Genomic DNA, 21,234 nt, shown 5'->3' with positions numbered 1-21,234 from the left:
TTGTCAAAGCCCCCCGTCAGACCTCCTACAGTGTCATGGGATCTCAATGTCGTTCTCACCCAGCTGATGAAACCTCCTTTTGAGCCACTGAACTCCTGCCATCTGAAGTACTTGACCTGGAAGGTCATTTTCTTGGTGGCAGTTACTTCAGCTCGTAGAGTCAGTGAGCTTCAGGCCCTGGTAGCCCAGGCCCCTTACACCAAATTTCATCATAACAGAGTAGTCCTCCGCACTCACCCTAAGTTCTTGCCGAAGGTAGTGTCGGAGTTCCATCTGAACCAGTCAATTGTCTTGCCAACATTTTTTCCCCGTCCTCATTCCTGCCCTGCTGAACGTCAGCTGCACACATTGGACTGCAAAAGAGCATTGGCCTTCTATCTGGAGCGGACACAGCCCAACAGACAGTCTGCCCAATTGTTTGTTTCTTTTGATCCCAACAGGAGGGGAGTGGCTGTGGGGAAACGCACCATATCCAATTGGCTAGCAGATTGCATTTCCTTCACTTACGCCCAGGCTGGGCTGGCTCTTGAGGGTCATGTCATGGCTCACAATGTCAGAGCCATGACTGCGTCAGTGGCCCACTTGAAGTCAGCCACTATTGAAGAGATCTGCAAAGCTGCGACGTGGTCATCTGTCCACACATTCATATCTCATTACTGCCTGCAGCAGCATACCCGACGCGACAGTCGGTTCGGGCAGTCAGTGCTTCAGAATCTGTTCGGGGTTTAGAATCCAACTCCACCCCCCTAGGCCCATGTTTTATTCTGTTCCAGGCTACACTCTCTGTTTGTTGGATAAGTTGTTAGGTCAATCTCAGTTATGTCCTCGCCGTTGCGAGGCCCAATTGACCATGTTTGTTGTTTTGAGTAAGCCTGGGGGCTAGGGATACCCCATCAGTGAGAACAAGCAGCCTGCTTGTCCTCGGAGAAAGCGAATGCTACATACCTGTAGAAGGTATTCTCCGAGGACAGCAGGCTGATTGTTCTCACAAACCCACCCGCCTCCCCTTTGGAGTTGTGTCTTCCCTTGTCTTTGTCTTGCTACATATGGGACTGACGAACACGAGCCGGTTCGGGCGGGAAGACGGCCGTGCATGCGCGGTGCCCATGGGCGCGCGAGAGGTAGCAAAGGCCTTTGCTAGTGAAGTTTCCGATTGGAGGGGGCTGCTGTCCTCGGAGAATACCTTCTACAGGTATGTAGCATTCGCTTTACGTGGAGCGGACAGAGCCCTTCAGACAGTCCGCCCAGTTGTTTGTTTCTTTTGACCCCAACAGGAGGGGAGTCGCCATCGGAAAACACACAATCTCCAGTTGGCTAGCATTTCCTTCACTTATGCCCATGCTGGGCTGACTCTAGAGGGCCATGTCATGGCTCATAATGTTAGAGCCATGGGTGCATCAGTGGCTTACTTAGTCATCCTCCATTAAAGAGACTTGCAAGCTGCAACGTGGTCATCAGTCCATACATTCACATCTCATTACTGCCTCCAGCAGGACACCCGACGCAACGGTTTGGGCAGTCAGTGCTGCAGAATCTGTTTGGGATTTAGAATCCAACTCCACCCCCATAGACCCATTTTTCTTCTGTTCCAGGCCGCACTCTGTTAGTTGTTTATGGTTTCAGGTCAATCTATGTTATGTCCTCACCGTTGCGATGCCCAATTGACCAATGTTCATTGTTTTGAGTGAACCTGGGTGCTAGGGATACCCCACATGTGAGAACAAGCAGCCTGCTTGTCCTCGGAGAAAGTGAAGATACTTACCTGTAGCAGGTATTCTCCGAGGACAGCAGGCTGATTGTTCTCACAAACCTGCCCACCTCCCCTTTGGAGTTGTTATTCTTGGTTTCTATTTATGCTTTTTGATTAAACTGAAGAAGCACGCTCGTGCCACTGGCGGGAAATCGTCCGCGCATGTGCAGTGCGCGTGGTTGGCGCGCCAGAAGACTCTGGGAAAGTTTTTTTTAATATTTTGCTTGCAAAATGCCGTCCGAATCCTGGGCCGGCGCAGACGTCAACCCACATGTGAGAACAATCAGCCTGCTGTCCTCGGAGAATACCTGCTACAGGTAAGTGTCTTCGCTTTATCCACGGAGGTCCGGAGCCGTTCACAGCAGTGCTTGAGGAGAGTGTCTGAGCGCGTCTTATGGTGCAGTAAAATGCTACGACGCCATCTTGGATCCACCCAGCTTTTTGTTTCTTTTGACTCAAACAAGATGGGGGCAGCTATTAATAAATGCAGTTTATCCTGTTGGGTAGCAGACTGCATCTCCTTCAGTTTTACACCCAGGCTGATCTGACTTTGGAGGATTAGGTCATGGCTTACAATGTTAGAGCTATGACAGTGTCGGTAGCCCATTTGAGATCAGCCTCCTTTGAGGAAATTTGCAGAGCTATGATGTGGCCACCTGTCCACACGCAACAGTCTATCGGTCAGACAGTTCTGCAGAATTTGTTTGGGGTCTAGAATCCAACTACACCATCCTAGGCCCATTCTGTTCTGTTTCCAGGTTGCACCTACACAACAGGTTTTTGTTACTATTCATTTTAATAGGGTTCTGCTTGGTCTTGCCTATTGCACGTCCCTGTTGCACTGTTCTTTGTGTGGCTTTTGGTGAGCCTGGTAGCTAGGGGGTTCCCACACATGTTGCTATACATGTCCTGCTTGTCCTTGGAGAAAGCAAAGTTACTTATTTGTAGCGGGTGTTCGCTGAGGACAACAGGACACATTACCTCATACCCTCCCACCTCCCCTAGGAGTTGTATTCTCTAAGCTTTAGAAGTCAACTGCTGGTCTTGCATGCATGCACAGGCAGGGTTGGCAAAACCTTCTAGAAGCTGTAGAACAGTTAGTCCTGGAGCAACCCTTTTTTCCAGTCAGGTTTTCAGGATAGCCACAATATTTGTATTTGATTTGGCCCCAAATGCATTTTTCATATTCGGTCAAAGAGTGATTTAAATTCGAATATGAATAATCCGGTGCTCTACTGTGCAAAATCCTACTAAAATAAACATTTGATCTCTGATTTCACGTTGCTTCTTTTATTATTTAAGTTAAAGCTTAATGCCCATTATTTGTATTCGTATTCGGCCGAATTGTAAAAGGCTGTTCATACAGCGCTATCCACAATGAATATGCGTGAAAGATTTGCATAATTATATGCAGATCTTTCCTGCATATTCATTATGGATATCCTGAAAACCTGACTGGCTAACATATTTCTACACAGTGGGGTATGATGAAGCAGACATGATAAAGGTAGATTAAAAAAAACAAAACAAAAAGCCTTTATTGTATGAAGCTGGATAAAAAGGCACCTGACACAGCTGTGTTTCACCCAGGAGGGCTGCTTGAGGGATGTTATTTATACCTTAGGGTGTAATACTGCCACTTCACCCAAAGTAAAGGCCAAGGTGTAATACTATCAATACACTCAGGTAAAACAGCCTCCAGACCCGGGGGAGATCTCTGCTCATTCATGAATATCTGTGCTTGGCTGAAAAACTGGCCCAGTGATTCATGAATGAGCAGAGATTCCCCCTCCCCCCATGTTTCTGGAGGCTCTGTTTTACCTGGGTGTGTTGGCAGTATTATACCTTGGGCTTTACCTTATGTGAAGTGGCAGTATTTCACCCTAAGATATATCACCCCTGAAGCAGCCCTGCTGGGTGAAACGTGGCTGTGTCAGGCACCTTTTTATTAGGCTTTATGCAATAAAAGCTTTTTAAGTCTACCTTCATGTCTGCTTCTTCGACTTCCGTTTTACTGGGACTAGAAGACCGCTTGCCCATCTGTTTCCTTGGCAGTGGGGTGCTTCAGGACCAACTTGGGAAACACTGCTGTAGAATTCTAGGCAGCACCCACTCTGAGCTCTATCAATGACGTCGCTCACATGTGGTAATGTGTCCTGCTGTCCTCGGAGAACACCTGTTAATTGGTGAGTAACTTCACTAAGTGGAGTAGCCTAGGGATCTGTACTGGGGCTAGTGGTGTTGAATATATTAATCTGGTAACTGGAGCAGTGAATGAGGTGATCAGATTTGCAGTTGACAGAAAAATATTCAAAGTTAAAACACAAGTAACTTATGAAGGTTTTTAGGAGGACCTTGCCAGGCTGGAGGACTAAGCATCTAAGTGGCAGATGAAATTTGATGCCAAGTGCAAAGTAATGCACAGAAGGAAATAATCCAAACTGTGGACGCACAATGCTGGGTTCCATATTGGAAGTCATCATCAAGAAAAATGGATAATACTTTGAAATTTCCAACCCTGTGTTCCACAGCTTCCAAAAGCAATGTAGGAGCTATTTAAAAAAAAAAAAAAAAGGTGGGGGGGGGGAAGGAGAGGTACTGATAATATGATTATCAATATGTCTGTATAGTTTTATTGAGTATTCTGTACAATTCTGGTTGCCCCATCTAAAATGAATATGGTGGAATTAGAAAAGGCCTAGAATAGGGTAACAAAAATTTAAGACTAGAACACCTACCTTATGAAGAGAGAATAAACAGATTAAGGGTCTGTCTCAGAGAAGAGTTCATTACCTGTTCTATCTCACTCACACTGTATGAAGGGATAAATTGCCCATTTCTTCATTGAGTGAGATAGGACAGATTATGAGGAAAAATATATTACATACACACACACATATATATATATTAAATATCTAATAGTTTATACATACATCTATGTGTATATATTGTTTATAGGGCACTCTCTTCTTGCCTCTAAAAGGAAGCTGAACAGAAGAAACTTAAAAAAACCCAAGCCCTTCTAACAAAGGAAAAACACTTTGAGTTCATTTTTTTTCTCTTTTATAATAATTTCAAAATTTATTAAGAGTAAATAAATGGTTACAATAAAAATTCTTTTATCCCAGTATTACAGAAAATTGAATTCTTATTTATATCAGTCCAAATTTCAGTGTAATGACAGGATCTCTCTCTCTCTCTCTCTCTCCCCCCCCCCCCCCCCCCCCCCCCCAGAAGCTGTCAGATTCCGACCTAGTACAAAAAGGTTCCCAGGCTGAATACTGAAGCTTCATTTGTCAAATGCCTTATATTTTCTCTCTTACTTATCTGGTATTCTTCAACTCTGACCTCTACTACTACTATTTAGCATTTCTATAGTGCTACAAGGCGTACGCAGCGCTGCACAAACATAGAAGAAAGACAGTCCCTTCTCAAAGAGCTTACAATCTAATAGACAAAAAAAAAATAAAGTAAGCAAATCAAATCAATTAATGTGTACAGGAAGGAGGAGAGGAGGGTAGGTGGAGGCAAGTGGTTACAAGTGGTTACGAGTCAAAAGCAATGTTAAAGAGGTGGGCTTTCAGTCTAGATTTAAAGGTGGCCAAGGATGGGGCAAGACGTAAGGGCTCAGGAAGTGTATTCCAGGCGTAGGGTGCAGCGAGACAGAAGGCGCGAAGTCTGGAGTTGGCAGTAGTGGAGAAAGGAACAGATAAGAAGGATTTATCCATGGAACGGAGTGCACGGGAAGGGGTGTAGGGAAGGACGAGTGTGGAGAGATACTGGGGAGCAGCAGAGTGAGTACATTTATAGGTTAGTAGAAGAAGTTTGAACAGGATGCGAAAACGGATAGGGAGCCAGTGATCTCTAAGGTCACCTTCACATAATTCTGTTTCTTTGGTATTTTCTCAAATAAAGCCTGTTTGACACAAACAGACACTTTTTAAAGTTTATAGCCCATTACTAGGGTTAAGCAAGCCTGTCTATAGTCTGTGTGAAAACCAAGACACAAGCTAGCTAATTGCCTTACTAAATAACAAAAGAAATGTTATACAAAGCTGACTGATTTGAAAAACCAAACAGCTCTATTCAATATGTATGTGTGTGTGTACAATATATATATGGAATAACAGCCTAATGGTTAGTGCAGTGACCTGAGAACCAGGTGAATTGGGTTTGATTTCTGCAGCAGCTCCTTGTGACTCTGGGCAAGTCATTTAATTCTCCATTGTCCCAAATTAAATCTCTTCCCTTTCGCTGTGTACGTGTATGTTTTGCATGTCAACCACATAATTTCTAGAGCCTTACCTTTGTGTTAGAATGCGTAATGACCTCTCTCTAAGCAAGAAATTTTTACATGCATGCTTTTACTCACACCTAAAAATTTCTTTAAGTTTCACATTCTAGCACAGAGGGTAAGGCTCTAGAAGCTTGTTCTGATCAGAAAAGACTTTAGCATGTCAACCACATAACTGTTTGTTTTTTTTCCCTCTAGACTTCATGGCAGCTTGTAGTTATCCCTTTTTCTTTCTCAGGTTCAGGAACTTTGAAGATTGACTTTGTTGGTGAGCTGAATGATAAGATGAAAGGTTTCTACCGTAGTAAATATATCACTCCCTCGGGGGAGGTGCGGTATGCTGCAGTCACCCAATTTGAGGTAACAACCTGCTTTCGCCTCTGTCCGAGGTGGCTGATGATACCTGTAGCTATCTGAAAATAGTTGTGAAATATTCTGTTGTAGCTTGGCAGACTTCTGTGTCTCTTCTTATGTAGCCAGTGTTAGTCATCCACTGTCAGCTAATGTAAAGTGCTCATGGGTCAGCTTCCTGTATGTCATAGTAACATAACTGTCATGTGTCTTGCATGTTGTTGCATTACTGTTACTGCTACTGCATGTTGTAACCTTACTGCCACCGTTTCTCTTGTTGATTACAATAATGCTGGTCAGTGCATGCTCTAGTAATGTTACTTTGAATCTCACAGGCCACAGATGCTCGCAGAGCCTTTCCCTGCTGGGATGAACCTGCCATTAAAGCCACATTTGATGTCATGCTGATTGTTCCTAAGGACAGGGTGGCTTTGTCTAACATGGTAAGTTCTATTGGGGGAGGAGGCGCAGAGCAGCTCTGTATATAATATTTAGATTATATACATCTTAAAAATATTTAGATTAGGTACATCTTTAAAGAGCTTACAATTAAGGACCTGGGGAGATTATGGTACGGACATTTCAAATATGTTATGTTGGGCAAGGGTAGTGGGAGCTATGACTGAGGCTAGACACACTTCTATGGTCTGTCCTGCAAAAGACTGAAGATTTGCCAATTCCCAGCATGAGGGAACCAAGGCCGATGCTTGACCGGCTTCTATTCTCTGTGTCCTGCAAATGGCAAAAGACAGGCGAAGCTTCAATAACTCTAGTACCATAGACCACTTTGTCACTTGTTGTGAGTGAGGGTGCTGTACAGCGCAGAGGGGAGGGGAAGACATCTTGACTGGTAAGTTGAATACTATCAGCTATACTTGGGGATGATAGATGGTTTTATGCCTATATGTGGTTGGCATGGTGGAGGCTTTCTAACCAGTGTTTACGCATAAGTAGCTGTGGTCCACACTGGAGTTTGCAGCTCTGGACATCTTATGGGTATCTGCTGTCATTTATTATGCTACTGTGTTTAAAGGTATTAATATACATACAAATATTTTCCAGAGATGGGGACATGGTAGAACTAGAGGACATGAATTGAGATTACAGGGTGGTAGACTTGGGAGCAATGTCAGGAAGTCAAAAGTACTTTTTCACAGAGAGGGTGGTGAATGCTTGGAATGCTCTTCCGGGGAAGGTGGTAGAGATGAAAACAGTGATGGAATTCAAAAAGGCATGGGATAAACACACACAATTCTTACGTGGAAAGAGGGTGGAATAAAAACAAAACTTGGCAGTGCTTAGACGGCAATTTTGTAATTGGGAAGTGCTGGACAAACTTCTATTGTTTTTGTCCAAGATATGATAAAACGGAGCAGACTTCTGTCTGTGACCCAAGAATAGCAAGGACAGATCAAGAACAAATATGCATATTTTTTTAACACATTCATATCATATGCTAAGAGTATAGCTCAGAAGAGGGAGAGGAAGAAAGTAAAATGTTGTTGGATTGCTGTTTTGATCAAGAATTGACAATGAATGTGACTGCTACAACCAAAATTATAAAACCACTCTTCCATGGTTGAGTCAAATGCTTCATATCATGGCAAATTGTCGACTGCCATATTTGTGATGCTAGTATTTGATCATGGAGGCATGTAACCTGCACAGTGTGGCAGATGTGTTCTGGCTGCGTTGTTGGGCAATCTAGATGGACCATGCGGGTCTTTATCTGCTGTCATATTCTATGAAATAGCAAGAACATAGTCAAGTGTATGTTTGAGCTTGGGTATACAACTAACGTCAGTGAGCAGATCTGTTGAACTGCAAAGAGAGAGGATCAGACTGCAATTAAAACTTGTGCTTCAAATGTCAGCTGAGAATCTAAAAACACATAGATATATGAGAGAGTTGGTAAATGTGACTAGTGAGTTTGTAGGGCTTTCTGAAATCTATATCATGAGATATTTAGTGGAATCTAGCATGGTTTAACTTGAGATGTCAAAAAATCTAAGTAGGATACAGCCTCAAGGCAGGAATTTAGTGGAGTATGGGTCAGTGTAAACTACAAGTAAGGTGTCATCTGCATAGTAAAATCTGCTCAGCTAAGGTAAAGAATGGGAAGAGAAAAATATTAAAAAGTAGTGGTGACAGAATTGAACCAAGTGCATGAGAACGTGAGAGGATTGATTATATGTTGGCGAAGACCCTAATGGAATGCCCCCAAAAAAGAGGTAAACCACTTTAGCACTTGTCCTTTAAGAACAATCTCGGTATGGAAGAAGTGTTCCATCCATGTCAAAGGCTGATGAGATATCTAGAGAAACAAGGAGCATAGCCCTTGTCCAAAAAACACTGCAGTTCACTCAGTAAAACTGTGTTTGCTGTTGGTGCTAAGGCCTAGGTGGAAACCAGATTGGCATGGATGAAGAACATTAGATTCATCCACAGAATTACAGAACTGTTGGAAAAAAGCTAAATTCTCAATCAGCTTTGAAAGAAAAGATAAGTTAGACCAGTGATTTTTAAGCTTTTTCATCTTGCAGCATGCAAGGCACAAAACTTTTCAAGGCACACCACTGGAATTTAACCCAAACCCCCTGCCCATCCCCGCTAAGATCATTCCATTCCCACCCATCCCCACAAGTAGTCTGCATCCCCACCCATACGTGTAACCTTCAGAAGTTATTTCATTTAATTATACTTCTGAACTATATTACACTGTGCAACTTCAAATCAATGGCAACAAAACTTATTGAGACACATACAGTATCAAGTTTTACTCTTCTAGTGTCCAAACTCCTGTATATATAGCACACTTTAAATGCAAGATTTTTTTTCAAACTTATTTGGACCTTTTTTCTATTTTTCTATTAACCTCAGCGATGTTCATTGCCAACCATACTCATTTTATATGGCAATGTTAACAACATCCATCATCTTCACAGGTCAGCTATAACATATTTAGCTTTCAAAGTTTCTCAATAACTTGACTTAACTTTTTAAAGTTAAAAAGTTAAAAGTCAAGTTATTGAGAAACTTTGAAAGCTAAATATGTTATAGCTGACCTGTGAAGATGATGGATATTGTTAACATTGCCATATAAAATGAGTATGGTTGGCAATGAACATCGCTGAGGTTAATAGAAAAAAGGTCCAAATAAGTTTGTAAAACAATCTTGCATTTAAAGTGTGCTATATTACACTGTGGCAGAGACCCATTGGTAAAATATGTATTCTTCCAATTGTTACATCAGTCCAGGCAGAGAGCAAGTTTGGATGTGTTGAATTATTGAAAGGAGGAGGTGGTACTCGGATGTCTTGGAGGACTCTGGGTAGGTAGTTGGTCACTAGATTCATACACTCCCACGGGAACCCCGAGGATCTGCAAGGGATTCCCGCAAACCCCGTTCCCATGCAGCAGCTTACTGTGATACACCTGGGGAGCAGCAGTGGTACACTGGCTGAAAAATGCTGAGTTAGACATTGGAAGGTATAGAAATGTCCAGGTTGGGTTTTTGATAATCTGCCTAACAACTGTCTGCTACTTGTAGCTCTAGAGTATGCCCGTTAGCGTGACCCTGGTTGGCAATCATTAGCCTAAATGGAAGGAGACTCCGTCTAGACCAGTGGGAAAACAGGGGTCAAGGAGGCAGGTAGTTGGCCTTAAGGAAGCGAGAGCCTTCTTGATAGGAGATAAAGGCCAAACTGAAAATGATCTAGAAAACTGCTACCTTGATGCAAGGTCCTGAGGAGAGTTTTCAAGGGGGGAAGGAATAAAAGGGTCCTTGATGACAGGGCCTCATACAGTATGCTCCCTAAAGGTTGAAGTCATAGGCATAGTAATAGAGGAACAAATGTCTGTATTTTAGAAATGAAAATTTTAGCAAATATGTTGGCTGAAGGCTGTTCAGTAGGTAGTTGGGAAGGGCAATGGTGAGAGGCAACAAGTTGATCACTAGAGAAAACAGCTTCTAGGGTTTATTGGAACTAACCTTAATGAGATTAATAAGATATCTTAACCTGCTGTATACTCCTTCTGTAAGGATGGTTTTGTTCCATATATGATAGTACTGCTCTACCCTCATTGCTGCTTGTTTTAAAAGGTTGAGCTTTCCATAAAACCAAGAGTGGTGGGATTTAGATGGATCAACTATAGCCAATATAGAGTACATAAAAAATACATTGCATAGACTACGTCAAATGCTATATGGTTTACGAAACACTTGCAGACATTTGTTTGCAAGATTTATAATGTGCACATTTGAGAAGCCGCCATGGTGGAGCACATACACATTAAATTCAGAACAAAGTTCAGACAGAACCGAACACTAATATCGAGAGACACTGACTATGTAACAAAGAAACAGAAGGGTGGGGATGCATAGTACAATAATTTAATTTTCCAAAGATGACAATGAAGCACAAAAAGGGGGCGGGAATGGAGATTGAACACAGCCCTTGATGTAAAACTAAGACGACAAAATAGTTACAGCAAATCAGGAAATGCACAGCAGAAAAGTCTGGTTAGAAAAGAAGCTTTGAACCTAGGTCAACTGAGAGCATATTCCAGAGTGACGGGGCCACACAAGTAAAAGCTGTAGTGTGTGAAGTGTCGACTCTGAGCCTAGTAAAAGGGGGTATGTCCAGAAGGTATGCAGTCAGAGTTCAAGCTCTGTAAGAGTTGATAAGGGGAGATAAGATAGGTAAGTAAGAATGCCTTTGTTTAAAAAAAACAAACAAAAAAAACCTAAGAACAAGAATCTTATACTGAATCCTACTAGACATAACCCACCAGAGCCTAAGACTCCACTAACCTCATTAGCCATAAGCACGCTGAAACAGATATGTTTTAAGCCCCTTCTTAAGCTTCAAAATATCTCTTTTGCCCTGAAAATTACATGGGTGAGCATTCCTCAATTGTGGCACCTTCATCAACAACAACAACAACAACAACAACAAAGCCCTTTCCTAATGATGGGCCAGCCAAATTTCCTTAACTCCCAGAAACACGTAGTAGGCTTTCACTATGCGCGTAGACTATGACCTGGGATGTACTCCTGATGCCTAGCCTACTAATATCAGGGGCACACTGAGCTCAGTCAATAAAAGTAATCTAGACCTTGTACTGAAACTGCACTAATCAGTGCAAATGCAATACCATTAACCTGAGATGTATTTTGAATCTACTGTAAATGTTGGATATTTCTCTGTGTTAGTCCCAACAGAATAGCGTTAAAGTAGTCCATTCATTTGGAAGTATCAAAACTTGAATAACTGGTCAAATCAATCTGGGATAATCTTTGAATATGTTCTTTCAGTCATAGTGGAGTCCCTCCAGGTACTGGATGCATATAACTAATCCAGTACAGTATGTTTTCTCAATATTTAGCTGTAAGTGTAACTGGGAAAACAATCCCTGATTCAAGCTCACGCATTGAGCCTGCCATGAGTGGGAAAGCGCGGGGTACAAATGTAACAAAAATAAAAAAAATAAAATCTTTTCACTCATCACACTATCCGTTTTCATCTTAAGAAACAAATAAAACTTGAACATTCTCAGTGTAGATGTAAGAATGAAGCCCAATAACATGTGACTAGTAGCATCCGACTCTTAAAACACTAAAAGGGGGAGAAGGATCTGCATGCTTCTGATTTATTTAATTCCTGAGAAAAACATGTGATTAAAGCGGTTGCTGCCCACGTCTTTTCTTGTATGCAGTTTCTGCATAGTAAATTGTATAGAGAAGGTAAGGTTGATGTGATTAGAGAGCCCCTTTCTGTCCTTTCCCCTGGTTCATTCTCACCAGGAATCATAAGTACATGATACTCGAGTAATCCAGAGTCATAACACTTTCCTCTCTCTTTTTGGAAAGAATGTGGTCGAGCGGAAGCCATACCCTGATGATGAAAGCCTGGTGGAAGTCAAATTTGCACACAGCCCAATCATGTCCACGTATCTGGTTGCATTTGTTGTGGGTGAATACGATTTTGTGGAGGCCAGAACTTCAGATGGCGTTTTAATCCGTGTTTACACACCTGTCGGCAAAGCAGAGCAAGGGAAGTTTGCTTTGGAGGTAAAAGTGGTGACAGTTTGTGGGTGATATAACCTTAGAGGTCAGGATTAAAAATCAAAATGAACTTGACAGTTTGGAGAACTGAAAAATAATGAGATACAAAGTACTGCACTTAGGGAAGGAAAACCAGAATGCCCCTACATTAGCTGAATAAAGAAGAGCTAAGTAAAGGCTGCAGAGAGGAATCTGATGTGTGGTGGTATTGGATGAGGGGGGCCACAGGATTGCATCAGATTAGCATCAGCATTGCAATTTAGGGTAGGAGGGAGAAGTCTGGGAGGGAGTATGCATGTGGTGGTGGTGGTGGGATGAGACAAGCAGGAGAGAGGGTAGGTGGTTCTTAACTGGGAAGAGGACATGAGGTTAAAATGTCTTTGATATAGGTTGGGGCAGAACATTTTTACCTGATCAGGATTTGGGGAGGGAGCGGAAAGGTTTGATAAGGTTACATTGTTCTGAGAGTAGGGTAGGAAATGTGTGCTTATCTGACTGGGCAGGGTGAAGTGAGTGAGGCTGGGTGTATTTATTGCAGTTTCTAGACTGCCTTTTCAGGAATGTGTTGTTAAAGGCACATACCAGAGCAAACAATAAAAATAATTAAACAATGAAATAGAAAATCCAGACAATAAAATTTAAAAGAAGCAAACTGTAAAACCAGTAAAAATTAGTCAAACACAATGACAGTACAGTTTATAATTAAGAATTAGATGCAAAATTCATCCCATATAAAATGTATTTTCATACCTAGAAATTCATATCAAAGTTTATAAACTTAAAACAATGTATAAGAGAGAAACATTTAAAAAAAATTTTGAGTTTTAAAAAATCCCTTAGTAGAATTTATTTAACCTCAACTGTGCATTCGCCAATAGAGAGACAGCCAGAGATAAGTATAATAAAAATAAATGAAATTAATGGATCCCAGCCAACCAGATGATCAATGTGGAATAATGAATTAGACAAGTAATATCTGGGGATAATCAGGTTAATACCACGATTTTTTTTCTGTTTACTGTTTAATTGATCTTATCTTGTTTCACTCTCCCTATTTAGTAGTCTAAGGAAGAGAATAGAATTACCTGACTGAAATAATTCCTACATATTATTTTCTCTGTATTTCCAGCAAGTTGTTTTATCGCTTGTAAAAATTGAAATGGTTATAAAAAAAATAAAAAAAGAAATTAAAGGATCCTCAAGAAACCAACGTGAGAACAGTTTGTAACCTTTCCAAAAATTACTATGAAAAACAAAGCCACAAAATAGCATATTCCTCAAATGAACAGAATTAATCTTGACAGGCTGCTGGGATGCAAGAGGAGGCAAATTATGATAATTGATTAGGATCCTTTTAATTGATGAAGACATGAGAACTGATGTAATAAGCTGTGTGCTAGAACCATGTGCTGAACTTCAGTGCAGAGTGTTCTGATGCATGTGCTGCAAAAAAAACCAAACAAACAAACTTTTTTTTTCCCACTGCAGCATGGAAAAAAGTGTGCTGATTTAGGGGGAAAAAAATCAGTACATACCACCATGATAATATGCTACTGTTTACTATATCAGACAGAAAGGTGTTTTGTTTGTTTTTTTTTCTTGTCAGTGTGTGAGCCAACCTCCATTTAGTGAGTGAGGATTGAATCACTGACAGGATGCAAAAGAAAAAAAAAATTCCACCCCACATCACCTTATCTTGAGACTATGGTACAGGGCCCCTGGCACAAGCCCTCAACCTGAGGACCTCCAGTGCTGCAGCGTCCTTATTTGGCAGACAGACCCCTAGCAGTGCATCTCAATGTACTGCTAGGAATCAGGCATAGCCATTTTCCAAGATGGCAGCAGGAGGTGCAGGATGCTACTAGATGTCTCACCAGACCAGGTTATCAGTAGTGGTCCACCAGTTGTGAATGTGGTACTGGAGGCACTCTGGTTGTCTGGTTGAGGGTCTCCCTATGCCGGATGCCTGAATGCCTGGGTCCAGATTGACATCTCTCTGGGACTTTCTTTTTCTTCTCCTTAAGCTGTAGGGCTGGAGTTGGAGGTTCAGTCCTGAACTGGCATAAGGATTTATCCCTTGAAAGGGTATTAAAGGTGCCAAAATTTGTCATGCTCCCTTTTTTTTTTTTTTTTTGCATGCCTGTTGCACTATCCTTTGGCATTGTGGTTTTACTTTTGATTCTTACATCACGAGTAAGGTTAGTGTGGGTAAACCAGAAGTATTAACTGCACTGCTATGCAGCTTATTACATCAACCCCTTAGGTATGGAAGAGCAAAGGCTGTTCCTGTTTCAACATGTTGAGGGCATGTAATGTCACTGAGATTATTATCTTAGCTACCCTGCTCAAGGATCTAACTACCAATATGTAAAGATCATAACATGTATATCAATTATTTAAAATTTTACTGCAGCCAAATAATTCTAAACAAGTAGCTTATCCATAATATGAACTTCAGTGGAGGCTAACAAGCCACTTATTTTTTTCCTGTAAACGTTGAATACCAGTGCATAGAAGATTTATTGCTTGAGAGAGTTGCTCTTAAAACCCTATCACCTTTTCACACACTCACAAGGAACATTTCTTTGCAAATTATTTGTAGATACTCAGTTCAACTTTATGAACCTTTTTATGGAATTTTACAATCTGAAGACTGTCCTTATTGCCCAGTTGAAACCAATTTAGGAGGAAATGCATTAGAGGTTTAAGTCCATCTGCTTCTCCTGCCTCAACCTCACCGGACTTGCTTCATTGTTTCTTTAAAAATGTACAGCAAAACTCTTTTCCTGCTTTCCCATTCAACCCTTCTAATCTACTCTACTCTCACTGCAATTGCCCCTGGCCTTTCCATTATCCCGTTAGTGAACATCATAGAAGAATATCTGAGAATCATTTGTCCCATCACGTCACTCAGCAGAATCCTTTACCACCAAGATCTTTGAAAACTTCAATCCCTTACCGGGCACGTTGCCTTAGAAGAATCTCTCTTCTGATGGAGGGGGCTGAGCAACATCATCGCTTTCGGGTGGGCTACATTAATGCAAGATCGGTTGTGAATAAGCCTGAAATTATCTTGGACTGGATTTTCACAGAGAGTCTTGATCTTCTCTTCATCTCTGAAACTTGGATCCATGTGCCTCAGGACCCTATATTATTGGACCTATGTCTGTTGGGCTACAAGATAGTGCACTGGGATAGGAAGGATAAAAGAGGTGGTAGTATAGCGCTAATCTTCTGTTCCCATCTCATTATTGAAACCTGCACTGATTTTTTCACTTCTTACCTGGAAATTGCTGAGATCAAAATCTATCACCCCACCCTTCATGATTATTTACTTTGTGTCCTATTCTACAGAGCACCTTCTAATTGGAGTAATTGCCAAAAGGACCTCATGGATTTTATTTCCAATTCCTGTGTATCTCACTCTAATATTTTAGTTCTAGGTGATCTAAATCTCCATCTCGATGACCCACACACTCTGCATGCACTTCAATTCTTGGATTTCCTTAGACTCTGGGACCTTGCATGCCCGAGCTTAGAGCCCACACATGCGAAAGATCTAATTTGTTATAGGTTCCTGACCAATTTGAATTTTCTCATTTCAGACATCAGGTGGACTGCTGCCCCATGGTCGGATCATCACAAACTGCATTTCACCCTCCAATGGTTGAAATCGGGTATCCCCCATACACGAGATCCATTAACTCTCCAAATGAGAGGTGTAGTCGACCCTCTGGTATTTTGGCGCTCATTATATAGCGATGGCTGGATAGCGCAACCAGAGTCCCCCATACACGAGATCCATTAACTCTCCAAATGAGAGGTGTAGTCGACCCTCTGGTATTTTGGCGCTCATTATATAGCGATGGCTGGATAGCGCAACCAGAGTCCTCCCAGTTTCTCTCAAGCTGGGATGATAGATGTAGGCGAGTTCTAGACGATGTAGCTCCACTGCAAACTAAAACTATATTTAAACGATCCTCTACCCCATGGTTCTCTCCAGAGCTGAAAATACTAAAAGTAAGAACTAGACAATTAGAGCCTGGCGTAAACAAAGAACTGATAGTGCGCTAAGTGCGTGGAAAGCAAGTCACCGTAAATATAAGTATGCTATCAAGCAAGCTAAACGTTCCCACTTTTCATCCAAAATAAAGTCAGCTGGTAGAGACTTAAACAAACTTTATCTATTTTTGAATACCTTCCTGGATACCAGCAGGGTAGCTGCCTCACAATCTGATCTCCCTTCTGCTGATGATCTAGCTAGCTACTTCCAGGAAAAAATCCAATTGCTGAGAAATACCATACTATGTAACTACACTTCCATTGATACCTTCCTCGGCGACCTTGATCCTTCACCCTATCATTGCCCTGCGGATCGGTACTGAACTAATTTTTCCCCATTATCATTAGAAACTGTGTCCAAAGCAGTTGCCAAGTTCTCCAAGAAACACCGTGGACTAGATATCTGCCCTAATTCTCTGCTGCAATCTGCACCTTCATGCTTTATAGCAGATCTCACCGCCTATCTCAGTTACATGCTCCAGAATGGCATGTTCCCTTCTGCTCATGGAAGCATCCTCCTCACTCCTATTTGAAAGGACCTGAAAATCAAGGCTGACGATGTCTCTAATTATTGTCCTGTGGCATCAATTCCTTTACTAATCAAAACAATGGAAAGTATGGTTAACGCTCAACTAACAGATTATTTGAGTAAATTTTGCATCCTGCATAGCATACAATCGGGTTTTTGACCACAGTACAGCACCGAAATCGTGTTAGTTACCTTCCTGGCGAACTTCAAGCAATTAATATCTACAGGGAATAAGGTGTTATTGCTACAATTTGATATGTCAAGTGTGTTTGACATGGTGGATCACACTCTTCTACTTCATCTATTGGATGCTTTTGGTATAGGTGGCAATGTGCTTAACTGGCTGAGGGGCTTTCTATCACTATGATCGTACCAAGTTAAATCCAAATCTGCTGTTTCTGCACCATGGGCCGCTTCTTGTGGAGTGCCCCAAGGCTCACCCCTTTCCCCAACACTTTTTAATATCATGTTAATTCCTCTTGCCACAGCCTTATCCAATCTTGGCCTCAACCCATTCATCTATGCGGATGATGTGACCATCTACATCCCTTTCAAAACGTCTCTTGCTGAAATCACCAACAAAATAACTGCCAGCTTTGCCATAATGGAATCTTGGGCAGCAGCGTTTCGATTTAAACTCAACAAGGGCAAAACCCAGTGTCTAGTACTATCGTCCCAGCACAGCAAGGTTAACCCGACTTCACTTGTCATTGGGGATTCTACTCTTCCAGTCTCGTCAACCCTGAAAATCCTTGGTGTCTTGTTAGACACTCACTTGCAATTGGATAACCAGGTTAATCTCATCACTAAACGAGTGTTCTGCTCAATGTGGAGATTGCGGCGTATCCGGAAATTCCTCTCGGGAGACCTCTTCCGTACTCTTACTCATTGGTTAGTCCTCTCCCATATAGACTACTGCAGTGGTATTTATGCTGGTAGTCGAAAATTTCTCCTGACAAAATTGCAGACTGCCCAAAACACAGCTGCTAGACTTATTTTTGGCAAACTACATAAGTAGATAAGCACTGCCACGCTGGGAAAAGACCAAAGGTCCATCAAGCCTAGCACTCCGTCTCCGACAGCGGCCAATCCAGGCCCCAAAAACCTGGCAAAATCCCAAAATTTAATAACGATCAACGGACTTTTCCTTCAGGAATCTGTCCAGACCCCCTTTAAACTCAGCAAGGCCAGCTGCCGTCACTACCTTCTCTGGCAATGAGTTCCAGAGTCTAACCACACACTGAGTAAAGAAAAACTTTCTCCAATTTGTTTTAAATCTTCCGCATTCTAATTTCATCTTGTGTCCCCTAGTTCTATTATTGTTAGAAAGCATAAACAAACGCTTCACATCTGTCCGCTCTACCCCACTCAAAATTTTGTAGACCTCTATCATATCACCCCTCAGCCGCCTTTTCTCCAGGCTAAAGAGTCCTAGCCTTCTTAACCTCTCCTCATAAGGTAGTCGTCCCATCCCTTTTATCATTTTCGTCGCCCTTCTCTGCACCTTCTCCAATTCCTTTATATCTTTTTTGAGATGAGGCGACCAGAACTGAACACAATACTTCAGATGCGGTCGCACCATGGAGCGATATAACGGCATTATAACATCCTCATGCTTGTTTTCCATCCCTTTTCTAATAATACTCAACATTCTGTTCGCACACTGAGCGGAAGATACTCCATGTGCCACGATTTGAACATGCAGAGCCTCTTCGTTTTAACCTACATTGGCTCCCTATTTCAGCTTGTCTCGCCTTCAAAATCTGCATGTTAACTCACAAGATCATCTATGGGGAGGCCTCTGCCTACATGGAAGACTTGATTGATCTGCCATCCAGAAATGCTTCCTTGACCGCTCAATCTTACCTCAACTTACGCTTTCCAAGCTATAAATCTGTTCGATATAAATTGCTCCTTTCCTCATTCTTCACTTATGTCAGTCCTAAGTTTTGGAACAGTCTACCAAAGTCCTTAAAGGAGATATACGATCATCAAATTTTCAAAAAATCCTTAACATTCTTGTTTGAGAAGGCATATTCCCACTACATCACTCAGCCCACACCTTCTTCCTCTTGACTGAACCTGTTTCAAACAGTTATTTCCCTTCTTGATATGTAACTTTTGTAATTTTGTAAGCCGCATTGTGCCCGCTTTTTGTGGGAAAATACGAGGTATAAATGTACTAAAATAAATAAATAAACCACTGCTATGTGAATTTAGAGAAACCTTTTTCTGTTTAAACTGAATTATTCTAGAAAACTAGGTGCATTCTTAACCTAGAGCCCATAAATTAGCTTTAACTTAAAACTTAATTTATTTGTCTTTGTGTAAGTAGTTTGGTTCATTATCTGGTATTAAGAAAAATGAATGAGCAGGGCAAAGTGAAGCATGCTTATGCAGGGACGGGATCTGTTTGCCTAGGGAGAGATGGAGCATGCCTGTGAATGGATGGGATTTGCTGCCTGCCCTGGCCCGGATGAGGGGGGGTGGGGAATAGGAGAGACAAAGTAAATTTATGGACCTAGAATCTGCCACTTGCCCAAAGGGGGGAGAGGGAGCAGACTATGCTTCTGCACATAGGATCTGTAGCGTGTTGACATTGGCCATTTGTTTATAGGAGATTTATTTTATGAAGAGTAACTTCAGTTTTAATTTGTAAATGAAATGAAGATGTTTTGTCATTGTCTTTTGTTTGTGCTGTTTTGTTTAGGTTGCTACTAAGACTCTACCTTTTTACAAGGATTACTTCAATGTGCCATACCCACTTCCCAAGATTGACCTCATTGCCATTGCAGATTTTGCTGCTGGTAACAGAGCCTTTGCTTTCTTTCTAGATAGTGATGTTTCAGAAATGTTCTCTCTCTCATCAATCTCTTTATTTTTCCCATAGGAGCCATGGAGAACTGGGGGCTAGTTACATACAGGTACAGTATGTCTTCTAACTACTCTGAGAGGGGATGATGCTAGTTTGGGGGAGGGTGAAGTGATGAGTAAGGGTATTGGGGTAGTTGGTATATATTATCTCAGACAAGCTAAGGAATTAGGGAGCAGTGCTGGTCTGTGAGTCTCAGTGGTGGCATGGGCTCAAGTCAGGGTTGATAACTAGTATAGCAGTGCCCTCTCACAGATTCATGAAAGTCAGTGACCTGTTTTTATCTCATTAATACCATAGAAAGATAAAAGGAAGGCACTTATTTTTGTTTATTTGATGTTCCAGGGAGACTGCATTGCTCATTGATCCTAAGAACTCCTGCTCTTCTTCACGCCAGTGGGTTGCACTCGTTGTGGGACATGAACTTGCTCACCAGTGGTTTGGAAACCTTGTTACTATGGTAACGTGTTTTATAATTTTTGGTCTATCAATTTCCTCCTCCTTTTACGGCTTCCAACCACTCAAAACTAGACTGGAATTTAGTGCCATGAACCTTTATTCACAACTACTTAGGGATATTTCCACTATTTTATATCCCCTCCTAACCTACTTCAGTCCAGTCCTCTCTGCCAAAGGCCATTCAGCAGGACTTCTTCTAGAATGTAGGCATTAGGTGTGCAGTATCATGACTCCCCTCCACTGGGAGGCTGGGAGGCTGTGAATGGTACCTCAACAATTATTAGCACTGATCAGCCTGGGGAACAGATGATCTAACCTGGGAATTGAATCCATACCCTCCCCATGGCAGTGCACATAACTACTACTGAACTATTGACTGATTTCTTGTGGTAACAGTTTAGTATATTATATACATCTGTTGAAGGCTATGGGTATTTACACATGAGCAGAGGCTGGCATGGTAGGTAGAGTTTGCTGGAAAGTGGAACCGGCCTTGAACAGCAGGTGAGAAATAATTTTGCTGTTTGTCCTTGGTTTGTGCTCTCAGGAATGGTGGACCCATCTGTGGCTGAATGAAGGTTTTGCATCCTGGATTGAATACCTGTGTGTGGATCACTGTTTCCCAGAATATGATATTTGGACCCAATTTGTTTCAGCTGATTACACTCGAGCTCAGGAACTGGATGCCTTGAATAACAGTCACCCCATTGAAGTGAGCTCATAATATCTGCTTTCATGTCCTTGTGTGTTGACCTTATCTGTGACCATGTGTCCAGCGTGTGCATGCCCATGTTGTTCTGTTAGAAGTCAGTTTGATCCTTCAGGGGACAGATGGCGTCAGTAAGCATAT

General features: G+C 41.8%; 1 protein-coding gene across 2 annotated transcripts in view; it reads left to right on the top strand.

The window, feature by feature from the left end:
- The window catches only part of NPEPPS (aminopeptidase puromycin sensitive), a 216,894-nt gene that overhangs the window by 130,061 nt on the left and 65,599 nt on the right, over positions 1-21,234 (top strand). For both annotated transcript variants that reach the window (XM_030220856.1, XM_030220857.1), the window contains 7 exons: positions 6,283-6,404; positions 6,731-6,838; positions 12,268-12,468; positions 19,764-19,860; positions 19,944-19,977; positions 20,271-20,385; positions 20,932-21,096. In XM_030220856.1, the coding sequence (XP_030076716.1) occupies positions 6,283-6,404; positions 6,731-6,838; positions 12,268-12,468; positions 19,764-19,860; positions 19,944-19,977; positions 20,271-20,385; positions 20,932-21,096 (842 nt within the window). The remainder of the gene's footprint in view (positions 1-6,282; positions 6,405-6,730; positions 6,839-12,267; positions 12,469-19,763; positions 19,861-19,943; positions 19,978-20,270; positions 20,386-20,931; positions 21,097-21,234) is intronic.

This window comes from Microcaecilia unicolor, chromosome 12 (genome assembly GCF_901765095.1).
Source record: "Microcaecilia unicolor chromosome 12, aMicUni1.1, whole genome shotgun sequence".
Classification (NCBI taxonomy): domain Eukaryota; kingdom Metazoa; phylum Chordata; class Amphibia; order Gymnophiona; family Siphonopidae; genus Microcaecilia; species Microcaecilia unicolor.
The sequence above is the reverse complement of the archived record's forward strand: the minus strand, read 5'-3'. Positions and strand labels throughout refer to the sequence as shown.